This window comes from Protopterus annectens, chromosome 1.part0 (assembly GCF_019279795.1).
Source record: "Protopterus annectens isolate FY-2018-M chromosome 1.part0, PAN1.0, whole genome shotgun sequence".
NCBI lineage: Eukaryota > Metazoa > Chordata > Ceratodontiformes > Protopteridae > Protopterus > Protopterus annectens.
In genome coordinates this window covers 1236042860-1236066628 of record NC_056725.1, presented here as the reverse complement: position 1 = coordinate 1236066628, position 23769 = coordinate 1236042860, and the positions used below count along the sequence as shown (strand labels likewise).

The 23769-nt window shown below is 44.7% G+C and overlaps 1 protein-coding gene across 5 annotated transcripts in view; it reads left to right on the top strand.

Annotated features, from left to right (window-relative positions):
- PNISR (PNN interacting serine and arginine rich protein) overlaps positions 1–23769 on the top strand; it is an 873711-nt gene that overhangs the window by 847844 nt on the left and 2098 nt on the right. For 4 of the 5 annotated variants that reach the window (XM_044065876.1, XM_044065842.1, XM_044065867.1 and 1 more), the window contains one exon: positions 23447–23769. This exon is cut by the window's right edge. In XM_044065876.1, the coding sequence (XP_043921811.1) occupies positions 23447–23769 (323 nt within the window). The remainder of the gene's footprint in view (positions 1–23446) is intronic. The other variant, XM_044065856.1, reaches the window with a different exon arrangement.

The following is a 23769-nucleotide window of genomic DNA, read 5'->3' as shown; positions in this document are numbered from 1 at the left end:
AAGCTAAGGTCATGCATCAGATGTACAACCTCTGGAAGATGAAGCTTTGGTACCCCAGCCAGGCATCAGCGGTGACCACCCTTGTATCAGGAACACTGCAACTGTGATCAGTAGGACATCTGCTGTTATGGTAAGCTGTAACACAGCTGTAATGGTATGGCCTAGGCAGCAGTGGTTCTTTCTTTTGGAAATGGCCTGGGGCAATTACCACAAGCTTCTTCAATGAATGGATCTGCTCATACAAGGACAGGAATGTTTGATGCACCCCGATCCCAGTCAACTTCAGTTGACTGTCTGGATAGTAGTGCCTTAATTCCCTTTAGGCACCTGTTTACTCGGGATCTGCAGCAGGTACTAATGGAGGCAAGAAAGCGTACTACTAGAAAATTGTATATTAGCAAATAGAAAAGATTTTCCACTTGGTGCCAATAATGTAACCAGCACCCATTCAGGGCTAATGTTTCTCTGAATTTACAGTACTTGCGAGTTATCCTTTGGCCTTTCTTACTCGTATATCGAGGTTTATTTAGTCATTTCAGCATGTCTCTTTATAGATCCTCATCTTTCAATACCTTCTCATGTGAAAATGTTTTTGAAAGGGGGTTTTACATAAGAGACCTCGAAGAAAACCAGTGTCTCCTCTTTGGGAGCTTATTTTTTTGTTGAGAGGTCTTGACTTGCTTCATTTGAACCAGCTAACTTTGACCCTTCCTGCAAGAGTATGGAGAAACATCCAAAACCTGCTAGGCTGGCAGATTTAATTTCACTTCAGCCAGTCCACTCAAACTCATTGTTGAAGGATGGGAGACTGTCTGTTAGTCTCTCCAGTAACTGTGGATGTGTCTGAGGCCACTGTCAAGCTTCCCTTCCTTTGGATTCCGATATGCCTCCAGCCACCGCTTGCATCTCCATGTGTTGAAAGACATCGTTTGTCTGGTCTGAGTTTGCTCCAGAGGCTTTGGCTTCTGACTCCCACTCTGCCTTCAGATAGGGAAGGGGGGTATCCTAAAGACTGTAGAGGGGTTAAGTCTTGACCGAGCGCAGACTATTTCTGCCCATCTGTGGCCTGTTGGCAGTTTAAAGCCCAATAGTAAAAGGACTTTTGGCTTGACGCAGTCTAGTTCGTCTGGCTCCCAGGCCCAACAGCAAGACCTACTTAGTACTTGCTGAGAACCTCATTCAGACTGTAACTTCCAAACAGCGCATTCATATTAGACTTCCTACTACTACAGAGTTTTTTTTTTTTGGGAAAAGAAAGAGAAGCAACCCTGTCTTCCTGGGATTTCTCAGATTCTTTTGACTGAGGATGAATTAGCATATGTTCAGATTTTTACTGGTTTCTCTGCCCATTCAGAGTCTGATGATAACCTTACCTCAGCTTCACCACCTGAGGATCTCCGTTATTATGAGACTGTCCATAAACTGAGGAAGTTCTTTCACTGGGAAGCTAAAGACTACCCTCAGTCTAAAAAGAGAGAGAATTTTTGAAACTCCCTAAGCATAAAACTGTGGCCATTCCACCAGTCAGTGCAAGAAATTGTGGATGATGTCATAATAGACTCCTCCATACAGCCTGACACCCATCTGCCTTCTCTTAGGAAACCAGACTGCTTTTATAGTGTCCTGGATTCTCACAAACATCAGTTTAACAACACTGTTGCAGATCCTGTGGTGGTGACTCGGGGTCCTAAGGAAGCCAGAGGCAGCACTTCTAGGAATTCCTTGCCAGTTGTCAAGTGTGGAACTCATAACAGATTGATCACCCTGGCCATGAGAGCACTCAATTGCCAGTTTCATATGTGAAATTTTCAGGAAGCTGTGCTGGTCCAGATGAATGCTGTTCATTTTTAATTTTTGTTCCCAAGTTGCTAAGCATTCTTTGCACTGTGGCTTTGTTTTGGAAGCATCGAGCTGGGCGGCCACCTCTTAGTTTGTTGTTCGAAGGCATGCTTGGTTAGGGGATCAGCCCCTTCCAATGTATGTTAAATCTGAGATTTGCAATGCACCCTTGGACGAGGACTACTTGTTCGGACCAAAGGCTGAAGCTATCTTCAAAACAATTGGAAGAGAAGGCTAAATCTATGCAGACTGTCAAGGATTTTTCTGCAGGTTTAACCACATAGGTTTAGCAGAACTTATCCCACCAAGCCTGGTACTTTCTTGCCTTTCAGTCTAGACAGATGGAGAAGGGTCAGTTTTATCTTACTCTTTCATTAAGATACAAACTTCAGCCCTATCTTCATGCCTTTCTTTGCCACCCCCTCTTTTTTCTCCGGTTTCTTGTGAAACAGTTTCTAAAAGATGATATTGACCTCAGGCCACGTAGGAGAGGTCCTTCTCCATCCTGAGACATTAGTTTTGTTTTGTTTTAGAGAAGCTTACTCTGCCTCCTTTCAAGTGTGCAGCCAAGAGTGACATAAAATTTCTGTCATGGAAGTCCACTTTTGTAGTTGCTGTTCCCTTGCTCTCAGGGTCTTGGAACTACAAGTCTTTATGTACATGTATATTTTTCTGATCTTTCACCACGACAGAGCTTCTCTCAAGACTTAATCCCTCCTTCATGCCTAAGAGGGTCACTGAAGTATGTTTAAACCAGTCTGTATGTCTTCCTGCTTTCTTTCCTCATTGCTAAAATAAGAGTAAACAGTCCATTAATACACACAGATGAAGCCGCTTCAGTTAGGTCAGGGCAAAGACCTTTAGAAATACAAATGCATCTTTTTGTGGTCTTCACAACCAACAAGGTAGGAATTCCAACAAGGTAGGAATTCCTATCAGCAAAGAAACGACTTGTTAATGGATTTCTAGCTGCATCCCCTTTTGCTACCATCACCATGGAAAAACAGACCACTAATGATATCTAGCTGCATCCCCTATTGCTACCATCACTGTGGAAAACAGACCACTAATGATACTGGAACGCATTCTACCAGGGCTGTAGCTGTCCCCCCCGAGAAATTTTGAAGCCTGCTACATGGTACTTTGTTCACAGCTTTAGAAAACAGTGCAACTTATTTGCCTTTTGCAGAACTTGAGCTGGCTTTGCCTTTGCAGTGCTGCACAGCATTCTGTCCTCAGCTCAATCAGTTTCTAACGTCCCCCTGTATAGCTTTGGAAATCTTCTCATATTGTTACTGCAACAGTGAAACATGGTGAACATAGTACAGGTTTGTCTACTTACCATAAATGTAGATGTTGGTTTCTAACGTCCCCCTGTATGGCTTTGGAAATCTTCTCATATTGTTACTGCAACAGTGAAACATGGTGAACATAGTACAGGTTTGTCTACTTGCCATAAATGTAGATGTTGAAGTGTTTTCACTATTGTAGTAATTTTACCCATACTCCTTCCTCTGTTATACTTTGTGGCTGGGTAGGCACTGTTTTATCATGCCCTTTTTTTCACATGTTGCAGTATTCTGTACTCTTGGGTCTCCTCCTCTTGCTAACTGAACATCTGGCCAGTCTTCAAAGGTTTGTAGTCACTGCAGGATAAGTGGGACGTCCAACATGGCTAGACTAGCATGGACCATAAAATTGACTTCTGCACACACCAGACCTCAGAACTTCTCTGCCACCTGTCAAATGTCAGCTGTCTTGCCATACCAGCCATTGGATCTAGGATCTTTGAGATAAGTGCCCCATTGGGGACCCTTTGTTTTTGAGTCATTGCATGCTAGTGTTTGTTCATATCAGCCAGAAAGGGTAAGTGCAAGTGCAGCCATCAGAGATTCCCCATAAGGACACCCATAAACTGTCTGTTTAGGACTGTCTCATGACCATAAGGCCTGCCCCATTTGCCAGGCCTTCGTCCAAAAACTCTGCACAGCAAACTCCACACTTTAAGTATATACCTGGAGAATCAGCATCTCAAGCGGTTAGCGTTCAGTATGGAGGGGCAATCCGAACTGTCCACTGAGCTGCCTAAGAAAAAGGCCAGGACCCTAAGGCTTGTAACCGTAACTGTGCATCCATCTCCTGACGTTCATCCTTTGGCCGTCTGCCTGGTGGAACAATCTGTTACCATCGATACAGGTACAGCAGGTACCGTGGAAGCCACAGAACCCTGTGCAGAAGGCATGCCCTCAGAGGCCCTGCAGATGTCGGCTTCCAACGCCAAGGAGGAACCCAGGCTTGCATCCATGGGAGAAGGCCTAGTTTCAGGGGCCTTCGGGTTCTGGTATCCCAGTCGGGCATCTGGCGAGGCCTGGTGCCCCCTCGACATCAGTAGAAACAGATGTCTGAGCTACTTCCATGGATTTGCCAGCTGTTACTTCAGAAGCAGCTTCCTTGAGGGGAGTCGAAGAAGTAGATAGCTCTAACAAATGTCCCTCAACTCCTAAATCAGAAGCTGGCGGGGAGTCCAATGGCAGAGGGGAGGGGCAGACGTAGTAGGCCGTGACAACTTGGCCTTTTTGCATGCAGATTCTGCCTGGGTGGCCAACTCTGGGATCCATCCTAAGTGCTACTTTTTTTAGCCTCTGGTTTTCTAAGTAAAGATTAAGGGCAACCATACAGCTTCTGAGCATCTTTGGGACAAAAAATTGGCAAATTGGAGAAGAGGTATGGTCGTATTCTCAGCCTAGGTAAAAAACACATTGGTTATGCGTGTCTTTATGCAGAATAGGATGCCCGCATCGGCATTTACCCTTCTTAGCAGACATTGGCTAAAAAGGGGGGAGGGGTCAGCAAACCAAGCTCAAGCAATAGCAAAAAACAAAATCCCTAACTGGGGGTACTTGGCTTTAGACGTCTTGATAGTAGAGAAGCGATGCAATCAGTCTGACGTTCGACTGGCTGAAAAGTTCTTAGGTCTGTGCGTGCAGACATCATATTTAAGGTCTCTGGTTTATGGCCCTTCTTGTGACGTCCCATGCACCTACAGCAACCAGGCTTAAGCTTTTGTATAGGAGCCAACATTCGGGTTGCGCGAGGTGGAGAATACTACACTAAGAATACTGCAACATGGAAGAGAAGGACATCTGTGGTTATGGTAAGATTTTAAGATTTTACACAACTATTCTTTCTCCTAGCTTGGCTTGCTTAGTTGTTTTGAAACTGGAATTGCTTCCTTTGTAGGAGATGCTGTCTCCCCTTATATAGCCAGAGGGTGGAACAGGACCATTCTCTTTACCTTGGGGGGGGGGGGGGCTAGGTAAAAACAGATGTCCTATTCCAGTGTTGCAGTATTCTACATGTGGGTTTTCTCTTCTTCCTGTCCAGTTCTACCGGCCAGGTTTTCAAAGATTTTCAGTCCCTCTAGGTGCATCAGACGTCTGTGGCAGCAGGAACGTGGGCCATAAAAGTGACATCTGCACGCACCAGCCCTCAGAACTTTTCAGCCGCCAGTCGTACACCAGATGCTCCTGCTTCTTGCAGACGGATCAAAAAAGAACTCCGTTAAGTACCCCGTCGGGGATTCTTTCAGTCCTATTTATTGTTTATTATAGTCCGTTAATGTCATCTGGTAAGGACGTTGGCAGATTCCCCACAAAGACACCTATGACCAGTGTCTCTTTTGTGTAGGCAGGGAACACTACCACGAGAACTGCTCCACTTGCCATTCATTTGTCCCGAAGACCTTGCTCTGCTGTTTGTAGGCCCTAAACCTGTACTTAGAAAATCAACGCTTGAAACAGTTAGTGCTAGGAATGGAGGCTGTGCCCGATGCCCCGTCCGAACTGCCTAGGAAGAAGGCCAAGACCTCATGGCCTACTTCTGCTGGGCCTCCTGTCTGCCATACCTCAGTCGGTAGCAGACAGCTTGATCTAGGATCTGGCATCCACCGATACAGATATAGCAGGTACCTCTGAGGAAGCCGCAAAATCTTGCAGACACATCCACAGAGGTTTTACCGGCACGTTTTCTCATCGCCGGGGGGGGGAACCAGCTTTCGGTCGGAGTTCTCCAGATGTGGTCTCCACTCTTCCAGTCAGTGACCCTAGACCTATTTCTAGCCAGACCCCAGCTAGGCCTTTTAAGAAAAAATAAGACAAAACACTTTATTCCTACCTCTGAAAGCATGCCAGATTGGCATGCCTTCAGCCAGAGCTTATTCAATGCCTTTATGGCCCTTAGGCCTTCAGCAGAACCCTCTGCCACTGCTCCTCTCCTCTTTATTCCCAGACCTCCAACCGAGGAAAGAGGAGGGTAGAGCAGCTCAAAGAGCGATTATCTGACTCATCTGAGGATTCTCTTTCCTATTCCTCCCAGATCTCATCCCCCTTGATATATGGTTCTCATGAGGAGGGCTCTGTTGAACCTGACTCCCCTGTAGAGGATCTTACATTTTGGGGAAACTGTTAATAAAATGAAAGACCACTTTGGCAGTCCTATGTGATGTTCAGAAAAGGTTTTATGATCTCATCCAAATGGACACTCCCAGTCCTTCTGCTATTCCTCACATCCAACCTGCTTTTCTGGATGCCTTTGCCTCCGCCTCCACTAACCTGGACTCCCAACCTTTGGCTCCTCGGAGAGCCGACAGATTGTACAAGGTCCCTGAGATGGAGAAATTTCTCCTTAAATGCCCCCCTGCTGACCCAGCCGCCATTTCCAGACAGCAAGACCATGGAGAGGTTAGGAAAGAAAATTTATACTTTGGCCACCCTCTCATTTAGAGCCCCAAACTACCATACACATATGACCAAGTACTTAGACAAAGCCTCTAAAGAGTTGGAAGACATCCCTGACTGTGCAGCCAAAGCCTCCCTGTCTTCCTTGATGGCTGTCATCTCTCAAGTAAATACACTCTTTGAGGTGTAGCTATGATGCAGCTGAAGCCTCATCCAGGTCAGCTGCATCAGCTTCAGTATTAAGGAGATGCTCATGGCTACGCCTTCAGCCCCTCCCAGAGGATTTTAGGGCCAAACTCCTGGACACACCATTGGACTACTCAGCACTTTTTGGCGAAAAAGTGGCTGACCTTTTCAAATCCTTACAAAAGGAAGGTAAAGAATTACAGGACTTGAAGCATATCCTGGATGTTCTTCGTGTTTCACTGTTGCAGTCATTACATTTGGGTAATCTGCTTGCAGGTTGCCCTCAGTCGGCCTGATTAACAAAGTCTTGGGTCCTGCGTCGGTTGCTGTCTCTTCTTCCATGACGTCAGGGGTATAAAACATGCAGCCGGTGCCATTACATCAGTCTTTCTTGCCATGCGGTGCCAGAAGCAGTTCGCAAGTGCCAGTCAGCAAACTCCTGAAATTTTCGTTTTCGAGTTTCAGAACCGAAGTCTTCAACTAAAAGCTAAGTACCCCGTTGGGGAAAGTTTTTTTTGCTCCTTACCGATGACAGTAAAAGTTAATAATTGAATTACTTGTGGAAAGCAAATACCTCATAAAGGTTTTCATTCGTACTGTATTCCTTGCGTAGGCCCTGACCACAACGTAACTTGCTGTCGGTTTTGTGCTTTATTTAATCAGCGCACTATCCGTCTGTATATTTTTGCCTCTAAATATTTCGGTTCTCGGTTTAATTATCCAGAAATGTCGTCTGTTAGCCATCCGACTACTGGGATTCTGAAAAAAACACAAAGATAAAGACAGGGACAGGCCGACGATGCTTCTCCTAAGCCAGTCGTCAGTTCGCCGGTATTCAGTGAGGCGCTTTCGCAGCCCCTGATACCCGCTACTTCTGATTCGCTGGTCTCTACGGAGACCCATTAGGAGTCCTGTATGCCGCGAGATACTTCACAACTATGGAACCCACAGATGTCTCTACCTTGGATGGGTCCGGAGCCGCTGTGCAGGCACCAGCTTCTGAGGGTGTATTCAGGCCTACGGACTTGCATATTAAATCGACGCCTCCTTCATTACTAAGGCCTAAATCTCGATCCATGTCTAAAAAAACGATGCCCAGGCCACATGTTCAGGCCTCTGTGCCTAAAAAAACAAATGATAAAAATGGCTGAAGATATAATAACTCTAATCAGGGGTAGCAAACCCCTCCCTTCTAAGAGGCCTAGGGCGCAGAGCTTGACTATGAATCTTCTGATCAGGATTCTGTTTTTTCTGACTCTTCTGATGACCTGGATTTGTCCTTGCCTACTATGAGGATTCTGATGTAGAGGGCTCTATTCCCTCTGCTTCCCCTCCTGAGGATTTTTCTTTTGGGGAAACCTTACTCTAAGGAATCATTTTCACTGGGAAAGCCAGGAATTTTCTGATTCAAAAAAGAGGCTTAGGGATTTCCTTCTCCTACCTCAGCATAGGCCTTTGGCTATTTCTCCTGTACTAGACATTGTTGATGATGCTTTCTCGGAATCCAGTTTGGCCCCTGATTCCCTGCCTCCTGCTCCCAGTAAACCTGACAGATATTACAAGGTCCCGGAGTCTCACAAGTTCCTTTTCAAAAATCCTATTGCAGATCCAGAAACTATTTCAAAGGGGCCCAAGGGCGTTAAGGCTTCTACTGCTAAAAATCCTACCCCTTCTGATAGACTCCAGGACGCTGGATAGATGGGGTAAAAAGGTTTACATTTCAGCATCCTTGGCCATTAGAGCTTTAAACCGCCAATCTTATATGTTAAAATATCAGCAACATGTTATTAGACTGCTTAAACAGAAAATGATGTTGATTCATGACGGTGTGGAAAATAGACTTACAGGATTTAATGCATAATGCTGAACAAGTTGGAAAACATACTTTGCAATGTGGTTTTGATTCTTTAGAGGCCTCTTGCAGGGCTGCTGTTACTGGGTCTGTGCTTAGAAGGCATGCTTGGCTTAAGGAGCAATCTTTGCCTGATCATGTTAAAGCTAAATTGTTGGATGCTCCTTTAAATCAGGACCGCCTGTTTGGCAACAAGGCTGAAGAAGTTCTTAAAAAGATGGAAGATAAAGCTAAATCTGTGCAGACTGTTAGATTTTTTTACAAGTTCAGCCTCCTAGGTTTGGTAGGCATTGGCCCTCTAAGAATTGGTCCTTTCCAGCCGCTTCCTGGTCTTCTCAAGCCAAACCCAGACACAGCAAAAAAACCCAGGTTTCAGTCCCAGGGGACTCTCAGAACTAAGCAGTGGGGGGCCTCCACTTCCAAGTCTGGGAATAACAAGACTCCCCCCTATGGTAAACTGTCTCAATGACTTCCTTTTAAAATTTCCAAGCACTTATCTTCTGACTGCCCCTTTGGGGGGAAAGATTGCTCTTCATGCAAAGAACTGGGAACTCATTACCCAGGACAAATGGGTTTTAAATATAGTGTCCAAGGGATACAGATTTCACTTCCGCACGTTGCCAATGCCGAATGGGTGGCCGGACCTACCCCCAAGTCAGTGGGCAGAGGCTCAAAAACAAGTACTTTCTCTCTTCAGAAGAGGAAAAGGGACAAGGTTTCTACTTGAGACTTTTCCTGGTACCCAGAAAAGACAAATCCTATCCTGGACCTGTCTACTCTAAACACCTTTCTGGAAATTCCAAAATTCAAGATGCTGACTCTTCACCAATTACTTCCTATGCTAGGCAAAGACACCTGGTTGGCAATACTAGATTTAAAAGAAGCATACCTGCACATCCCAATCAGGGAATCTTGCAGAAGATACCTACTCTTCAAAGCAGGCTACACTCATTATCAGTTCTCTGCACTGCCCTTTGGCTTATCTACTGCGCCCAGGGTATTCACAGAGTGCCTAGCTCCAGTTATTGCATTTTGCAGGCAAAGTAGTATTCAAATATACCCATACCTGGGCGATTGTCTAATTCAGGCAGAAAGCCAGGACATACTTTTAAATCATCTGGCCTTTGTAAAAAGCGTTCTAACTTGTTTGGGGTAAACTATAAACTAAAAGAAATCACAACTGGTACCCTGTCAACAAATTACATTCCTGGGAGCAAACTTGAATGCAACTTCCCAGATGGTTTACCTCACGCCAGAAAAACAAATTCATTTGACAACCTACTTCAAACAAGTGGCCACAAAACCCTGCTATCTGCAAGACAAATACTGCAAGCCTTGGGGTTCATGGCCTCCTGCATTCTTCTAATTCCATATGCAAGACTGCATGTGAGGAAACTACAGTGGTATCTAAAAAGCCTATGGAGTCAACATTCTCACAGCCTAGAAACAATGATTCCTGTCATACCTTGCCTACACCTAGAGTTCCTTTGGTGGGCAGAGGCCTGCCACCAAAACAAGGGACTACCTTTCACACCACCCCCTGCTGCCCAAACCCTAACAGATGCATCAGACTATGCATGGGGGGCTCACCTGGCAGGGAAGTGCATTCAGGGCAAATGGAACCCAAGTCAAATGCACCTGCATATCAGTGAGAAAGAAATGTTAGCTGTACAGAATACTCTGACAGCCTTCAAGGACTACATTCTTCCAGGACAACTAATGGTAAAGACGGACTACACCACTGTTATGTGGTACATAAACAAGCAGGGGGGTACACATTCATACCCCCTCTGCAGACTAGCCATGGCATTGTGGAACACAACTTTGAGCTACCAAGTGCACCTACAAGCTCAGTTACTGCCAGGAAAATTAAATACACTGGCAGATGGACTAAGCAGAAACCTCATGGACCCACATGAGTGGAAACTGGAACAAAGGATTTTCAGCATGTTGACAAGCGAATGGGGGAGCCCAGATATAGATGTGTTTGCCTCCCCCCAGAACTACCAATTGGACAAATTTTGCACAAGGACTCCCCACAAACAAGCCTGGAAAGTGGTGCTTTGTCCTTCAGCTGGAAAGACCTATCAGTCTATGCCTTCCCCCCACTGCCTCTGCTCTCCAAAGTACTACTAAAAGTCAAACAGGATAAACCAAGGATGATTTTGATTGCTCCAGACTACCCCCTCCTGTGCAGTGTCTCACGGTCATTTCCATGGCACCTCCCTCAGACTCTTTCCTTGCTGTCGCAGCAGGAGAACCAGATTCTGCACCCTCAGATTCCAACCCTGAACCTTGCAGCCTGGCTAATTACTTGTATTCTCCCTTGCCATCACTCAGCAAACCTGTGATGGATGTCATTTTAGAGGCAAGGAGGCCTAGTACTAGAAAATCTTATGCTGAAAAATGGAAAAGATTGTGCCTGGAACCAGTCTCAAGGGATGAGCACAGCAGTGCCCAATTTACCTCAGATTTTACAATACTTGACTGAGATGCTTCACAAGGGCCATTTTCCTCCATTAAAATCCACGCCTCAGCCATTTCAGCTCATTATAACACAAGAACCTCTCCTCTTCTCTCATCCACTGCTCAAGCAGTTCCTCAGAGGAGCCAAAAATTTGAGACCACCCAGGAGAGCTCCAACCCCAGCCTGGGACCTTAACTTTGTATTGGAGAAACTCACTCTACCTCCTTTCGAGCCAGCTGCTACTGCAGACTTAAAATTTCTTTCTTGGAAAACAGCTTTCCTTTTAGCAATCACTTCAGCTAGAAGGGTATCTGAATTACAGGCCCTTATGGCAATGGAGACTTTCATCATTTTTCATGCCGACAGGGTGTCACTCAGAACCAATCCATCCTTCATGCCCAAGGTGGTATCCAGTGTGGCTCTTAATCAGTCCATTCATTTGCCAACCTACTTTCCTAATCCACAGAAGGGAACAGATACTACATTCCTCTGATGTGCACAGACAAGTTAGACTCTACTTGGACAGGATTAAACCTTAAAGAAAATCTGAACAACTGCTGGTAGCATTTGCTGCAGGGGCAGAGGGGAAGGCTATTTCAAAACAAACCATTTCTAAATGGATAAGCCATTGCATTCATTTCTGTTATAAGCACCATGGAAAACCTATCCCCCAGGGGATTAGACCTCACTCCACCAGGGCTGCATCTACTTCTACAGCCTTTCTCAGAGGCGTTCCTACCAGGGACATCCTAGAAGCTACTACCTGGAGTTCTGTACATACTTTCACCAAGCATTATCATTTGTCAGTTTTCTCTAAATCCAGAGCTGGCTTTGCCACTGCAGTCTTAGAGGGCCTTATAGCTGGCCCTAATCCTATCTAAACTTCTCCTCCCAACCATAGCTTTGGGAATCTACCCAAATGTAACGACTGCAACAGTGAAACATGAAGAACATAGTACAGTTGTGTACACTTACCATAAATGTAGATGTTCGAGTGTATTCCCTGTTGCAGTCCTGGTTACCCTCCCTCCCCCGTAACGTCTTTTGGCTATACCTCTACTTTCCTTTACTGTGCTTAAACGCCTTTTTGGTGTATTTGCTTTTTTGTTGGGGGTATACCTTTGTGTTTGTGTTTAATTGCTTCCCATTAGGGGGGGCATCTGACATCTGGGGCAAGAAAAACTGATGTAATGGCATCGGCTGCATGTTTTATACCTGACGATCTGACGTCATGGAAGAAGGGACAGCAACCGATGCAGGACCCAAGACTTTGTTAATCAAGCCGACTGAGGGCAACTTGCAAGCAGATTACCCAAATGTAATGACTGCAACAGTGAATACACTCTTAACATCTACATTTATGGTAAGTGTACACAACTGTACTTTTCGCCTGTTCCCAAGTTCCAGAGGAACTACCCGTCCAAGACCCAATTTATCAGGAAATTCTCCAGGCCTGCTGCTCCCTGGTCTAGAAGACCCGCTAGAAAGCCTCCTCTGTCTGGGCCGGCTCAGCCTTCCAGCCAAAGGCCTCCCTTTCTCTGATAGGGCAAGTAGTGCCTGACTGCCTGCCAAACTTTCAGCCTCCATCCCCCCTATCTACTAGTCTGTCACTGTCTCACTGCATGGTCACTCATTACCACAGACAAATGGGTCCTGTCCATCCTACAGGACGGCTACTTCATGTCCTGGATCACTCCCCCATAAAGGATGGGCATCCCACAGCCCCCATCCAGTCAACTACCCCTCCTTCATCAGTTGCTACAAACCCTACTTCTTCAGGACACCATAGAGCTAGTTCCGGCTCAAGCAAAAAGAAAAGGATTCTATTCCAGAATCTTTCTGGTACCCAGAAAGGAAGGTCCATGGAGGCCAATTCTAGACCTCTCTCGCCTCAACCCCTTCCTAAAGGTCCCTGCTTTCAGGATGCTCTTTCTACCCACTCTCTTTCCTCTCATCCTTCCACAAGGGTTCTTGGGTAACCCTGGACATAAAGGATGCTTACCTTCACATACCTATAAAGCCTGCCTTCAGGAAATAACTTGGGTTCCTGGTGGGCCCTTATCACTTTCAGTTGTGTGCCTTGCCCTTTGGGCTTTCTGCTGCCCCTAGGATATTCACCAAATGCCTCGCTCCAGTCATCACCTTCTGCAGGGAAAAGGAAATTCAGATATTCCCTTACCTAGACGACCTCCTAGTCTAGGCAAAAGACAGGCAAACGTTTCTAAGCCATTCCCAGGACCTTCTGGTTATCCTCCAGTCTCTAGGGTTTGTTCAGTTTCCCAAAGTACCACCTCAACCCTAAGCAGGATATCGTCTTCTGGGATTGCAGAATCAGAACAGTCCTCATGAAGGCCTTTCTTCCAGCAGAAAAGGTGGTATCCCTTCAGAACCATCTCAATTCTGCTGTACAATCAACAGAACTGACTGCAAGGCAATTTCTCAGACTTCTAGGCTACATGGCAGCTACCATCTCCATGTTGCCCCTAGCAAGGATGCATTTAATAAAATTTCAGTGGTACCTCTGGTCGGTGTGAACCTAGCACTCCCACCCTCTGGAGTTCAGGATCTCATTGCTCCCCTGCCTACATTAGGAGCTGAGATGGTGGGTGGCTCAGGTAGTCCAAACCCCAGGTCTGCCTCTGCAACCACTCTCTCCCTCCCAAACCATGTACACAGATGACTCAGATCACAGCTGGGGAGTGACTCTGCGGACAAGGAAGGTACAAGGTTTGTGGACAAACAGACTCCGACAAGACCACATAAATGTGATAGAAATGAGGGCCATTCTTCTGGCTCTACAGGCCTTCCAGTCATGCCTACAGCAGGGCCCTCTAAAGATATTCACAGACAACACCACAGCCTTGTGGTATCTTAACAAGCAGGGAGGGACCAAATCCTACCTTCTATGCAGACTTAGCTTTACAGGTGTAGGAACTGGCTGCCACACAGGGGATCACCCTCCAAGCAGCCTACATCCCATCCCTGCACAACAGCCAGGTAGATTACCTAAGCAGAACCACTTCAAACAACCACAAATGGATGCTGCAAAGAAATGCTTTCCAGAATGTGGTCCACAAGTGGGGTATTCCAGAGATAGACCTGTTCGCCTCTTCTATAAACAGGCAGCTTCTTGGCAACTGCACCAGGACACCGGACCCCAAGGCATTAGCAGCAGATACCATCTCCATGACCTGGAAGGGGAAATTCCTGTATGCATTTCCCCCCTTCCCACTGATAATCAGCGGGACTCACCCAAAATCTTGTTGGTGACCCCCTACTGGCCAAGACAGCACTGGTTCCCTCCTCTTCTTCGCCTGACCAAGGGCAATCACAATTACCCTCTTCAGTGGACCTGTTCACAAAGAGGAAGGAGACTCCAATATACCCACAGTGGAAATCCTTGCACCTTACTCTGTGGCTAAGGTTCTGATCCCATTCAGACACCTGTATAACAAGGACGTGCTCACTGTCCTGCAGGAGGCCAGGAAACCTAACGCAAGGAAATCCTCTCTCTAAATGGAAAATGTTTTCCATTTGGGGTCACAAAAGACAGTTGGACCCGCTGGAAAGCGATATTCCTCTAATCCTCTCTTATCTGTGTGAACTTATGCAGACAGGCTTGTCATACTGATCTGTGAAAGCGTATTTGTCTGCTATCTCTGCCTGCCTTCCTCTGGCGCCACCTCTTGCATCCAGACTCCCTGCTGAACTGTTCCTAAAAGGGGTACTGCATTTAAGACCTGTCAGGAAACCCTCCCCTCCCCCCTGGGAGCTTAACTGTGCATTAAAAAAAACTCACACTAGCCCCTTTGAGCCAGTAGACAATGCTACCGTAAAATTTTGCATATGGAAAACTGTTTTACTGGTAGCCCTGACCTCAGCCAGAAGGGTGTCAGAATTGCAAGCTCTTTTGGCCACACCTGGACAGGGTGACTCCTCAGGACTAACCCATCATTCACTCCCAAAGTAGTGAGTGACTTGTCTTTGAATCAGGCCATCCACTTGCCTACCTTCTTCCCTAATCCGCAGGGGGATAGTGAGAGTACTTCTTTCCGTAGACATCCACAGAACAACTAAGGTTTTATCTTTATAAAACCAAACCTTTTAGGAAATCTGACCAACTGTTTGTCTCCTTCCACCCTAGAGCCCTGGGGAAAGCTGTGAGCACACAGACCATCTCTGCCTGGATTTCCAGGGCCATTTCCTTCTGCTACCTACACCATGGAAAGACTTTGCAGGGCGATGTCAAAGCCCACTCCAGAGCAATGGCCTCCTCTGGAGCATTTTTCAAGGGGCTGGACACTAATGCCATTCTTGAGGCAGCCACTTGGTCTTCAGTGCGCACATTTACCAAGCACTACAAATTAGACCATATCTCCAGGGCTTGGGCTGGGTTTGCCAGGGCTATCCTACACAGATTCCTGGAAATATCATCCAAGCCACCTTGCAATCCTCCGTGAGCTTTGGCACCTACCCACATGTAGAATACTGCAACATTGGAATAGAAGGACATAGGAAAGTTGTGTAAAGTCTTACCATAACCTTAGATCTCCTTCTCTTCCATGTTGCAGTATTCCTTCCCCCCCACCTTCCCCTCTTGTCAGACTGCACTTGCTCTCCTGGGTGACAACGGACAGGCTATGCCCTTTCAGAGCTGGCACCGACTGGGGCCTCTTTTAAGTTCTGAGGGCTGGGGTGTGCAGACGTCACTTTTATGGCCCACATTCCTGCTGCAAAGTCAGGCGTCCGACGCACCTAGAGGGACTGAAAATCTTTGGAAACCTGGCCAGTAGAACTGGAGAGGAAGAAGGGTAAACCCACATGTAGAATACTGCAACATGGAAGAGAAGGACATCTAAGGTTATGGTAAGATTTTACACAACTTTCCTTTATTGATTGCTAGAAAATGTTCTTGTCGATCACCGTTGTCATAATCTTAAGGAACAGAGATGTCAGGCTAGTCTTACAAAGCTGATACTCTTTCTTCTCAGATGATTTGATATCATCTTTGTCTAGGACAGCTTTGTGGTATGAAGGTAGTGTACATGCAGCCATATTTGTTCTTTTCCTACCCTGTTTGTTGAATGCATGGTTTGCTAGAAAAAGTGCCATACTTCAATCCGTCAGTATTTAGGCCATGACTGAACAGCAGGCAGATGAGTATCCTGTTGGAGACCCCTTTGTGTTTTTTAGAATTTTTTTCTGAGTGTTTTTATACATGTATTTATTTATTTAAATTTGTTGACCGGGAGTGTCCGACTGGACGTGGGTCCATTTTCAGCGGAGGCCCGAGGAGAAAAGCTCCACAGTAAAATAAACGGACAGTAGTTACATTGGATTACATAGCGATTAACAATTTAACATAGAAATTACTTACAACATATTTACAGATGAAGAACATAGTACATCAGTAGACAACTAGAATCTTTATCTGTGAAGTACATAACAGGCATTAACAAATGTAACGATGAGAAGTTCCTGCTGTATAATAAGTACTAGGCTTATGAGCATCTGAACTTGCTATAATCAAGGTAGTTAGTGGAGTGGAAAGAAAGGTAGTAGTTAGATGGGGTGGATGATATTAGAGTGGGAGTTGCAAGGGCATATCCAGCATGTTTTTAGGTGCGCTTTTAATAAAGTTTTGAAGTTGGTGCATGATGGTACGGAGGTAATTGTGGGTGGGAGTGAGTTCCATAATTTGGCTATGATGCAAGAGAATAGTGCTTCACCAGCAGAGTTATTGGCTTTAGTGATCTGCAAGTGATTTTTGTTGCTAGATCTTAGGGGTCTGGTGGTGCGATAGGGTTGGAGTAGATTCTGGAGGGATGGGACATTTAGTGGATGGTTTACTAGTTTGTGGGCGAGTGAGAGTTGATACCACTGAAGGAGGTGAGGGAGTTCAAGCCAGCCCAGTTCAGCAAGTGAGAGAGAGTGGAGACTACGGTAGAATGCCCCTGTGGCGAATTTGGCGATTTTGTTGTAGCAGGTCTCTAGCTTGTTTAGATCACATTGCCTTAGGTTGGTATATACTGGAGAGGCATAAAGTAGGGTGGAGATAAGGTGGGAATTTGCTATTGAAATCTTTGCTGCTTTGGTGAGAAATTGTTTATTTCTGTATAATGCTCCTAGTTTTTTGTGGACTTTTTTTATGGTCATGGATATGTGAATGTCAAATTTTAGTTTATTGTCTATTTCCACTCCTAGCAATTTGGTGTGTTCAGTTGGGTATATAGTGGTGTTGTCTTTTGCTGTGATGTTAAAGTGAGAGTTGTTTTGAGTATGTTTGGTGGGTTGGAAGATGAGTAGTTTAGTTTTGTTTGGGTTGAGTATTAATTGGGCATCGGATAACCATGTTTCAACAGAGGAAAAGGCTTCCTGTGACTTTTTGCAGTTTGGGTAGGGACTGGGCTGAGCAGATGATGGTAGAGTCATCTGCGTATTGGATGAGTGTGCCATGTTTGGTGGCAGAGGCTAGATTATTGGTGTAAACAGAGAGGAGTAGGGGTCCAAGGATGGATCCTTGGGGAACCCCTATGGAGACAGGTAGTTGGGGAGATATGTCATTCTGCCATACAGTGGATTGTTGGCTGTCAGACAGGTAACTCTGAAACCAGTTGGTGACTGATTGTGAGAAGGATAGGTTATTGAGGACAGAGATAAGTTGTTTGTGTGGGACCATGTCAAATGCTTTAGATAGGTCTAGGAAAGTAGCAGAGGAGAGATAGCCATTGTTTTTATGCTGAAGGATAGTGTTAGTAAAGGAGAGTAAGGCAGTGGTGGTGCTATGGTTTGGTCGGAAACCATGCTGAGTACTGGAAAGGAGGTTGTTAGTAAGGAGGTAGTCTGAGACCTGAGAGTGTATGCATCTCTCTAGTATTTTGGAGAGTGGAGAGAATATCTATGGGGCGGTAATTGGTTAGTTCTGCGGAGGGTCCGCCTTTGTGGAGGGGAATTATATGTGAGACTTTCCACAATGTGGGAATGTAACTTTCTGACAGAGATCGGTTAATCAAGATGGATACTGGGTAGGCCAGAGCATCAGCTGCGATTTGTAGGTATTCACTTGGGAGGTTGTCTGCTGCTAATTTGGTGGGTTTATGTTTAGTTAAGAGTTTTTTTATGTTGGAGGTAGGTACAGGAGAAAAAGAGAAGGCAGTGGGGAGATTACTTGTTGAAGGTGTGGGTTGGAGGTGAGGAGGGTTGTGTTGTTTAGCTAGTGATAGTATGGTTTGGGTGAAATGTGTGTTGAATGAGGTAGCAATATTTTCTGAGGAGTGAGGGATGTTAGGAGGAGGGGTACTGACTTTACCTGGGTGGAGGATGGAGTTTATGGAGGACCAGAATTGTTTGGGGCTGTGTTGTGAGGAGTCTAGGGCAGACTGGTAGTATTGGAATTTGTCCTGTTTTATTAGCTTTTTGACTCTATTGCGTAGTTCTAGGAATTTCTGTCTAGCTGAGGGGGATTTGGTTTTGCGCCAGTGCTCCCAGGCTTTATCCCTGTTTTTCATTTCTGACTTAGTGGTTTTCTGTAGCCATGGGGAGGGTTGTGCTTTGGTTCTGGAAAATCTTATGGGGGCATGGTAATTAAGGATGTTCAGGAAGGTAGTATTAAAAAATTCAACTGCGTCATCTAGACTGAGGTACTTTAGAGCATACCAGTTACATTCTTTGAGGGATGAGATGAATGCGAGTGGGTTAAAGTTTATTTTTTTACGTATTTGACGATAGATGACAGGTTTAGCTTGGTACAGGTATTTTTTGAGTAGGAATGTTGGGGAGTGATCACTGAGGCTATCTGATAAGCAGATTGTTGTATATGACTGGGGGTTCTTTCCGACTAGTATCCAATCCAGGGTAGTGTGCTTGCTGGAGTTTTTATTTATCCTTGTTGGTGACTGGACTAGTTGGGTGAAGCCATGAAGGTGTACATGATGGGTTGGATTGTTGCCAGAACAGGATTGCCAGTCAATATTGAAATCACCTAAGATGATAGTTTCTTGGGGGAGATGGCGGGTAGACCAGCTGAGGAGGTTTTCTAGTGGAGGGATGTTTTGGCCAGGTGGGAAGTAGTATCCAATTATGTTGATGGTTTTGTTTTGGTTAATTTTGGGGTTGGTATATATTATTTCTTCATTGCCTATTTGTGGAGCTGATGATTTTAAGATCCGAATGTTTAGATGCTGTTTAAATATTATAGCTACACCACCTCCTTTTTTGTTTAGCCGGTCTACTCTTAGTATGCCGTAACCAGTAGGGAGTATTTGCTCACTGGTAATGTGAGGTTTTAGCCAGGTTTCTGTCAGGATGACTATATCTGGGGAGTACAAGTCTATGGAGTTCATGGACTTTGTTGGATATACTTCTAATATTTAGGCTTAGTAGAAGGAAGTCACTTGGCTTTCTATTGGCTGTAATATGGGAGAAGTTGTGGTTTCTAGTCTGATTATGAGGATTGGGGTTGGAGATGGTAGGGCCAGGGTTGGGGTGGATGTCTCCACTTAGGGCTAGTTTTGATATACATGAGATTATTAGTTCTCTCAGTTTTTGAATGTGTTTGTTTATAAGGGAAACTTTATGATTGTGCTCTGTGGGTAATAGGTATGGTGGGAGGGGTTACTATGTTAAGTTGTAGGGATGCTTTACTTTTGAGTAATATAGTTGGTAGAATATGTGGGGGTGCATAGGGATGGTTCTTGAGCTGGTGGGAGGGGAGCTGAGTATGGGTGAGACGAGTGGTGGTGTGAGTAGTAGTACAGTGGTAGTGGTTGAGTGGGGGAATGATGGAGCTTTGGTAGGATGTAAGATATGCAAGGAGAGTGCATGCAGTGAGCAAAGGAAAGGTGTGCTTGTACATGTTAGTTGAGGAGGTGTGATAGTAGAGGGAATATGGAGGAGGTAGTGTTGGGTTAGCGCTGTGGTTGGCTATTGGAAATATGGGAGGGGTTTGAGTGCAATAAAGGTGGGACCACTGAGGGCGGGAGGGAATAGGGGGCAGGGTGGGGAGCGAAGCGGGTAGAGAACCCTGTTTGTTTCCAGCCCCTCATACAAGAACCTATCACAATTGACCAAGGACTGCTCTGAAACTTTAAGTCATTTCTTACTTTCTCAGGTGGAAAAACAGGATAACCTTATATCAGTAGGCTACTGTGGTCATAGTTTAAATTAACAAACACACAGTATTGATCAGTTATGGATACTATTTGCTAACAGAAGGGAATAAGAGAGAGTGGAAGATGTGTGTGTGTGTGTGTGTGTGTGTGTGTGTGTGTGTGTGTGTGTGTGTGTGTGTGTGTGCGCGCAGTGTGGGGGGGTGCTGCTTACAGCCAAAGCAGAGTGCTCTCCAGGGGAAAATGAAGATTGGTTCAAACAGGTAGCACATACTCAGTTAACTGTAGCTGTTTGCAGACAGTTCAGACCCGGACTGCGCTTTTCTTATAAGAATGTTAAAGGTGGTACCGCAGTTGAATACTTAAGAGTGGTGTTAGGTCTAGAAAAGAAGAGTACAGAGAGGAGTAAGCATTTTTGAGATGGTAAATATATGTTATAAAGATTATAAAAAACACACTGAGCAAATAGCTACCGCATGCAGGACAATGTCCTGAACCACTACTTAGTATATGCAGATACTGAGCCAATTGGAAGAACATTAGAAAACAAAAACCCAGACAGTTATGCAGTCACAGATAAAAATATAGCGAGCAGCAATGTGTCGTGGTTCTCTAATGTGATTCTATCCACCAGTAACAGCACAAACTTATAGAAATAATTTAGACACTAGTATGAGCTGTCTACACACAACACAATTACATGAATAACATTAGTGAACAAGGTGCAGCTATGCAAATAGACCATACATACTATTATACTAGAAACAACTTGGTGCATACAAAATGCTAGCATGCCATAGTAACATCAATAATAAAGCATAAAACATTAGATGTCTAACACAATTCAACATAAACATATACAGATGTAAAATGTCTAATACAATTCAACATAAATAGGCATTTACAGTTGTAAAACACTTACTGGAGAGACACTGAGCCTTCATGGGGCCTGTAGCAGAGTGGATTGTAGTTTTACAAATGGTGCCTGCCACAGGTAATATTTATTAACTCTGGGATTGTCTTAAGGTAATAAACAGGGAAGGGGGAGGGGAGAACAAGGGTGTGAGCAGGCAGTTCTTTGTACTGCTGCTAATGAGCCAAAGCAAGACAAGTATATGTTAAGAAGTTTATTTTATTTTACATTTGTTAACCAGGGGTGTCTGAGCTGCAAAAGCCCTTTTTCAGCATAAGCCCGGGGAGAAAAGCTCCACACAGTAAAATTACAGATTCATTTAGATATTTAGACATGATCAGTATACACGCAAATTACAACAGACATTTTTTAGAATTTTTTATAATAGCAACGACCTTAAGCGTAATGCCATTAGAATCGGTCATAAAGCCATCGTGGCCTACATAAACTAGAATTTGCTTGCAGCCTTCATAGATAAGCCTGTCATGTGAGAAATATGCTTTGCTGAGGGAGAAATAAAGGCTTCCACTGAGCCAAGTGGGCCACAGTAGAAAACCATGGTTGTCTGGGCAGAAAGGGAGCGATCAAGGTAAATTCCCTTCCCCAAACCGTGCCATTTGAATGTCTTCAAAAAAAGAAGAAAAGAAAAGGTAAAGAACCAGTGAGACTTGGATTTTGTGGTAGCCAGAGGCATCCTGTGTATGAGGATGCCAGTACTGTGGAGACGGTCACCATGCCCAGCCCTAACATCTATTATAGGTGACACCTCAGATGCTGCACCTTTAAAGTCTGCCAGACAATTCTCTGAACGCATGTCCATCTGACTGAACAATTGCTAGAACTTAGGGCATTGGATGAAGTCAAATTCACCCTAGTATGTCTGATTAAGCAAAGAGTGGGCAGTTACCCCTTGATTGTAGGGATGTTCCTCAAGGGCACTCAATTCCCAGTGGCCGTTAAGCATGCATAGGTCCTTACTGAGCCTTGAACCTCTGACAGGACGAAGCTGCCAATTGACAGATCTCCTAACATTAGTCTCACTTACCTTCCTTTCTGGATTAGGCTAGCCTGACTTAAGGAGTCCTTGCAATCCATGAAAAGTTTCAGCCTGATCTAACGCAGCCCTCTCTAGAAAGAATCCAGCCTTCATAAAGGAAGAGAGATTTGCCCCTGTTTGAGGGACTGAGATTCCACAGCTGTTGATGATGAGGAAAGAGTACTAGGACTTGCATATCTCAAAGTCCTGACTCCTTTCCTATGGCACAAATGGTAAGAACTCTGATATGGGACTCTCCTCCAGAGGACTTGCTGATGTTCATCATTTGATCACTACTGTCATAGCTGTATGGGTTATATCCTACATAAGATGCAACTACCTAACATATTCCCAAGCATAAGGCACCTTCCATGTGGCTAGACCGTTCGCATCGCAAGTAGACCTGGAGAAAATGAGCAGACTGTGCGTAAGCCCTTTAGAGTTTTCTTGATGCCAGAGTTAACTCCTCTTGCTGGCTTTCTAGGATCAACTGTCTGCTAGGATTTCTCCATTGCTGGGCAGGTAAGTTCCCTTTGAGGAGGGGATCCTTCCATGATTAATTATATGAAAGAAATCCACAAATTACCCAGCAAACATGCTGACTGTCCACAGTGACCAGAAGGCAAGACTGAACTGCAGACCCAAGAGATGAGAGAAAGATCTTAACCACTGGGACACTATGGAGTCCATGAAATGATATCACTCCAGATGGGACTTGAACCCAAAATCTCCAGCTTAGGAGGCAAGTTCCTTATCCTTTAGACTATTAGGTCTTCATTAAATGTGTGTTTGGGGAGGAGCTTCTTTGTAAATCAACTGGTGTGGTAAGACCATGTCTGTCACTGCTGAAGGTAGTATAATATTCTTTTGGTCATTTATAATGAAAATGTGCAAAATTTATGCATCATCTTGTGTGCTGCGAAAAGGACTTGAGAATGATTGCATTTCAGAGACAAAACTGGAAAACAGCTGTACTGACAGATGTGAAACTTCAAATGTAGAGAATTTAAAATGCTGGTGGTCGTATGTCTAGCTTGCAAAATTATTGTGATAATGAAATGTGACATTTTACATGAAAAAATATTTTAAAATAGAAAATTAAGACTTGGGAGAATACATTAAATCAGTCAAGCAAAATTTGTGTTGAATGTTTTTCTTCATTTTCTGCCCATAGTTTGCTAAAATAAATATAAGATAAAAATTTTTAGCATGTTATAAATAATGGATAGACGTAGAGTCTTAATTTTTAATGAATAATTAGTGTGGCATGTTAGTGATGTGAAGTCTTTCTTCCTTTCTTTATTTTTCAGAAGAAACTGAAACGGAAATTGCTGCCCGGGAGACAAATGAACAGAATTTCAGAGAACAGGATAGTTCATTTAAAGGGGAATTAGATGAAAACGAGGGTGAAGTAATTACTGATCACAAAGACACTCAGAGTGACTCTGAGTCTATTGAAGGGGTAATACTTAAAGAAAAAAAATTACCTGGGGATGGTAGTAGTTCCAGAAGTTCCAGCAGTAGTAGCAGCAGTAGCAGCAGTAGAAGTAGCAGTACTAGCAGCAGCAGCAGTAGTAGCAGATCAAGCTTTTCTTCTAGTTCCGATTCTGATAGTAGTCTTAGTACCTCTTGC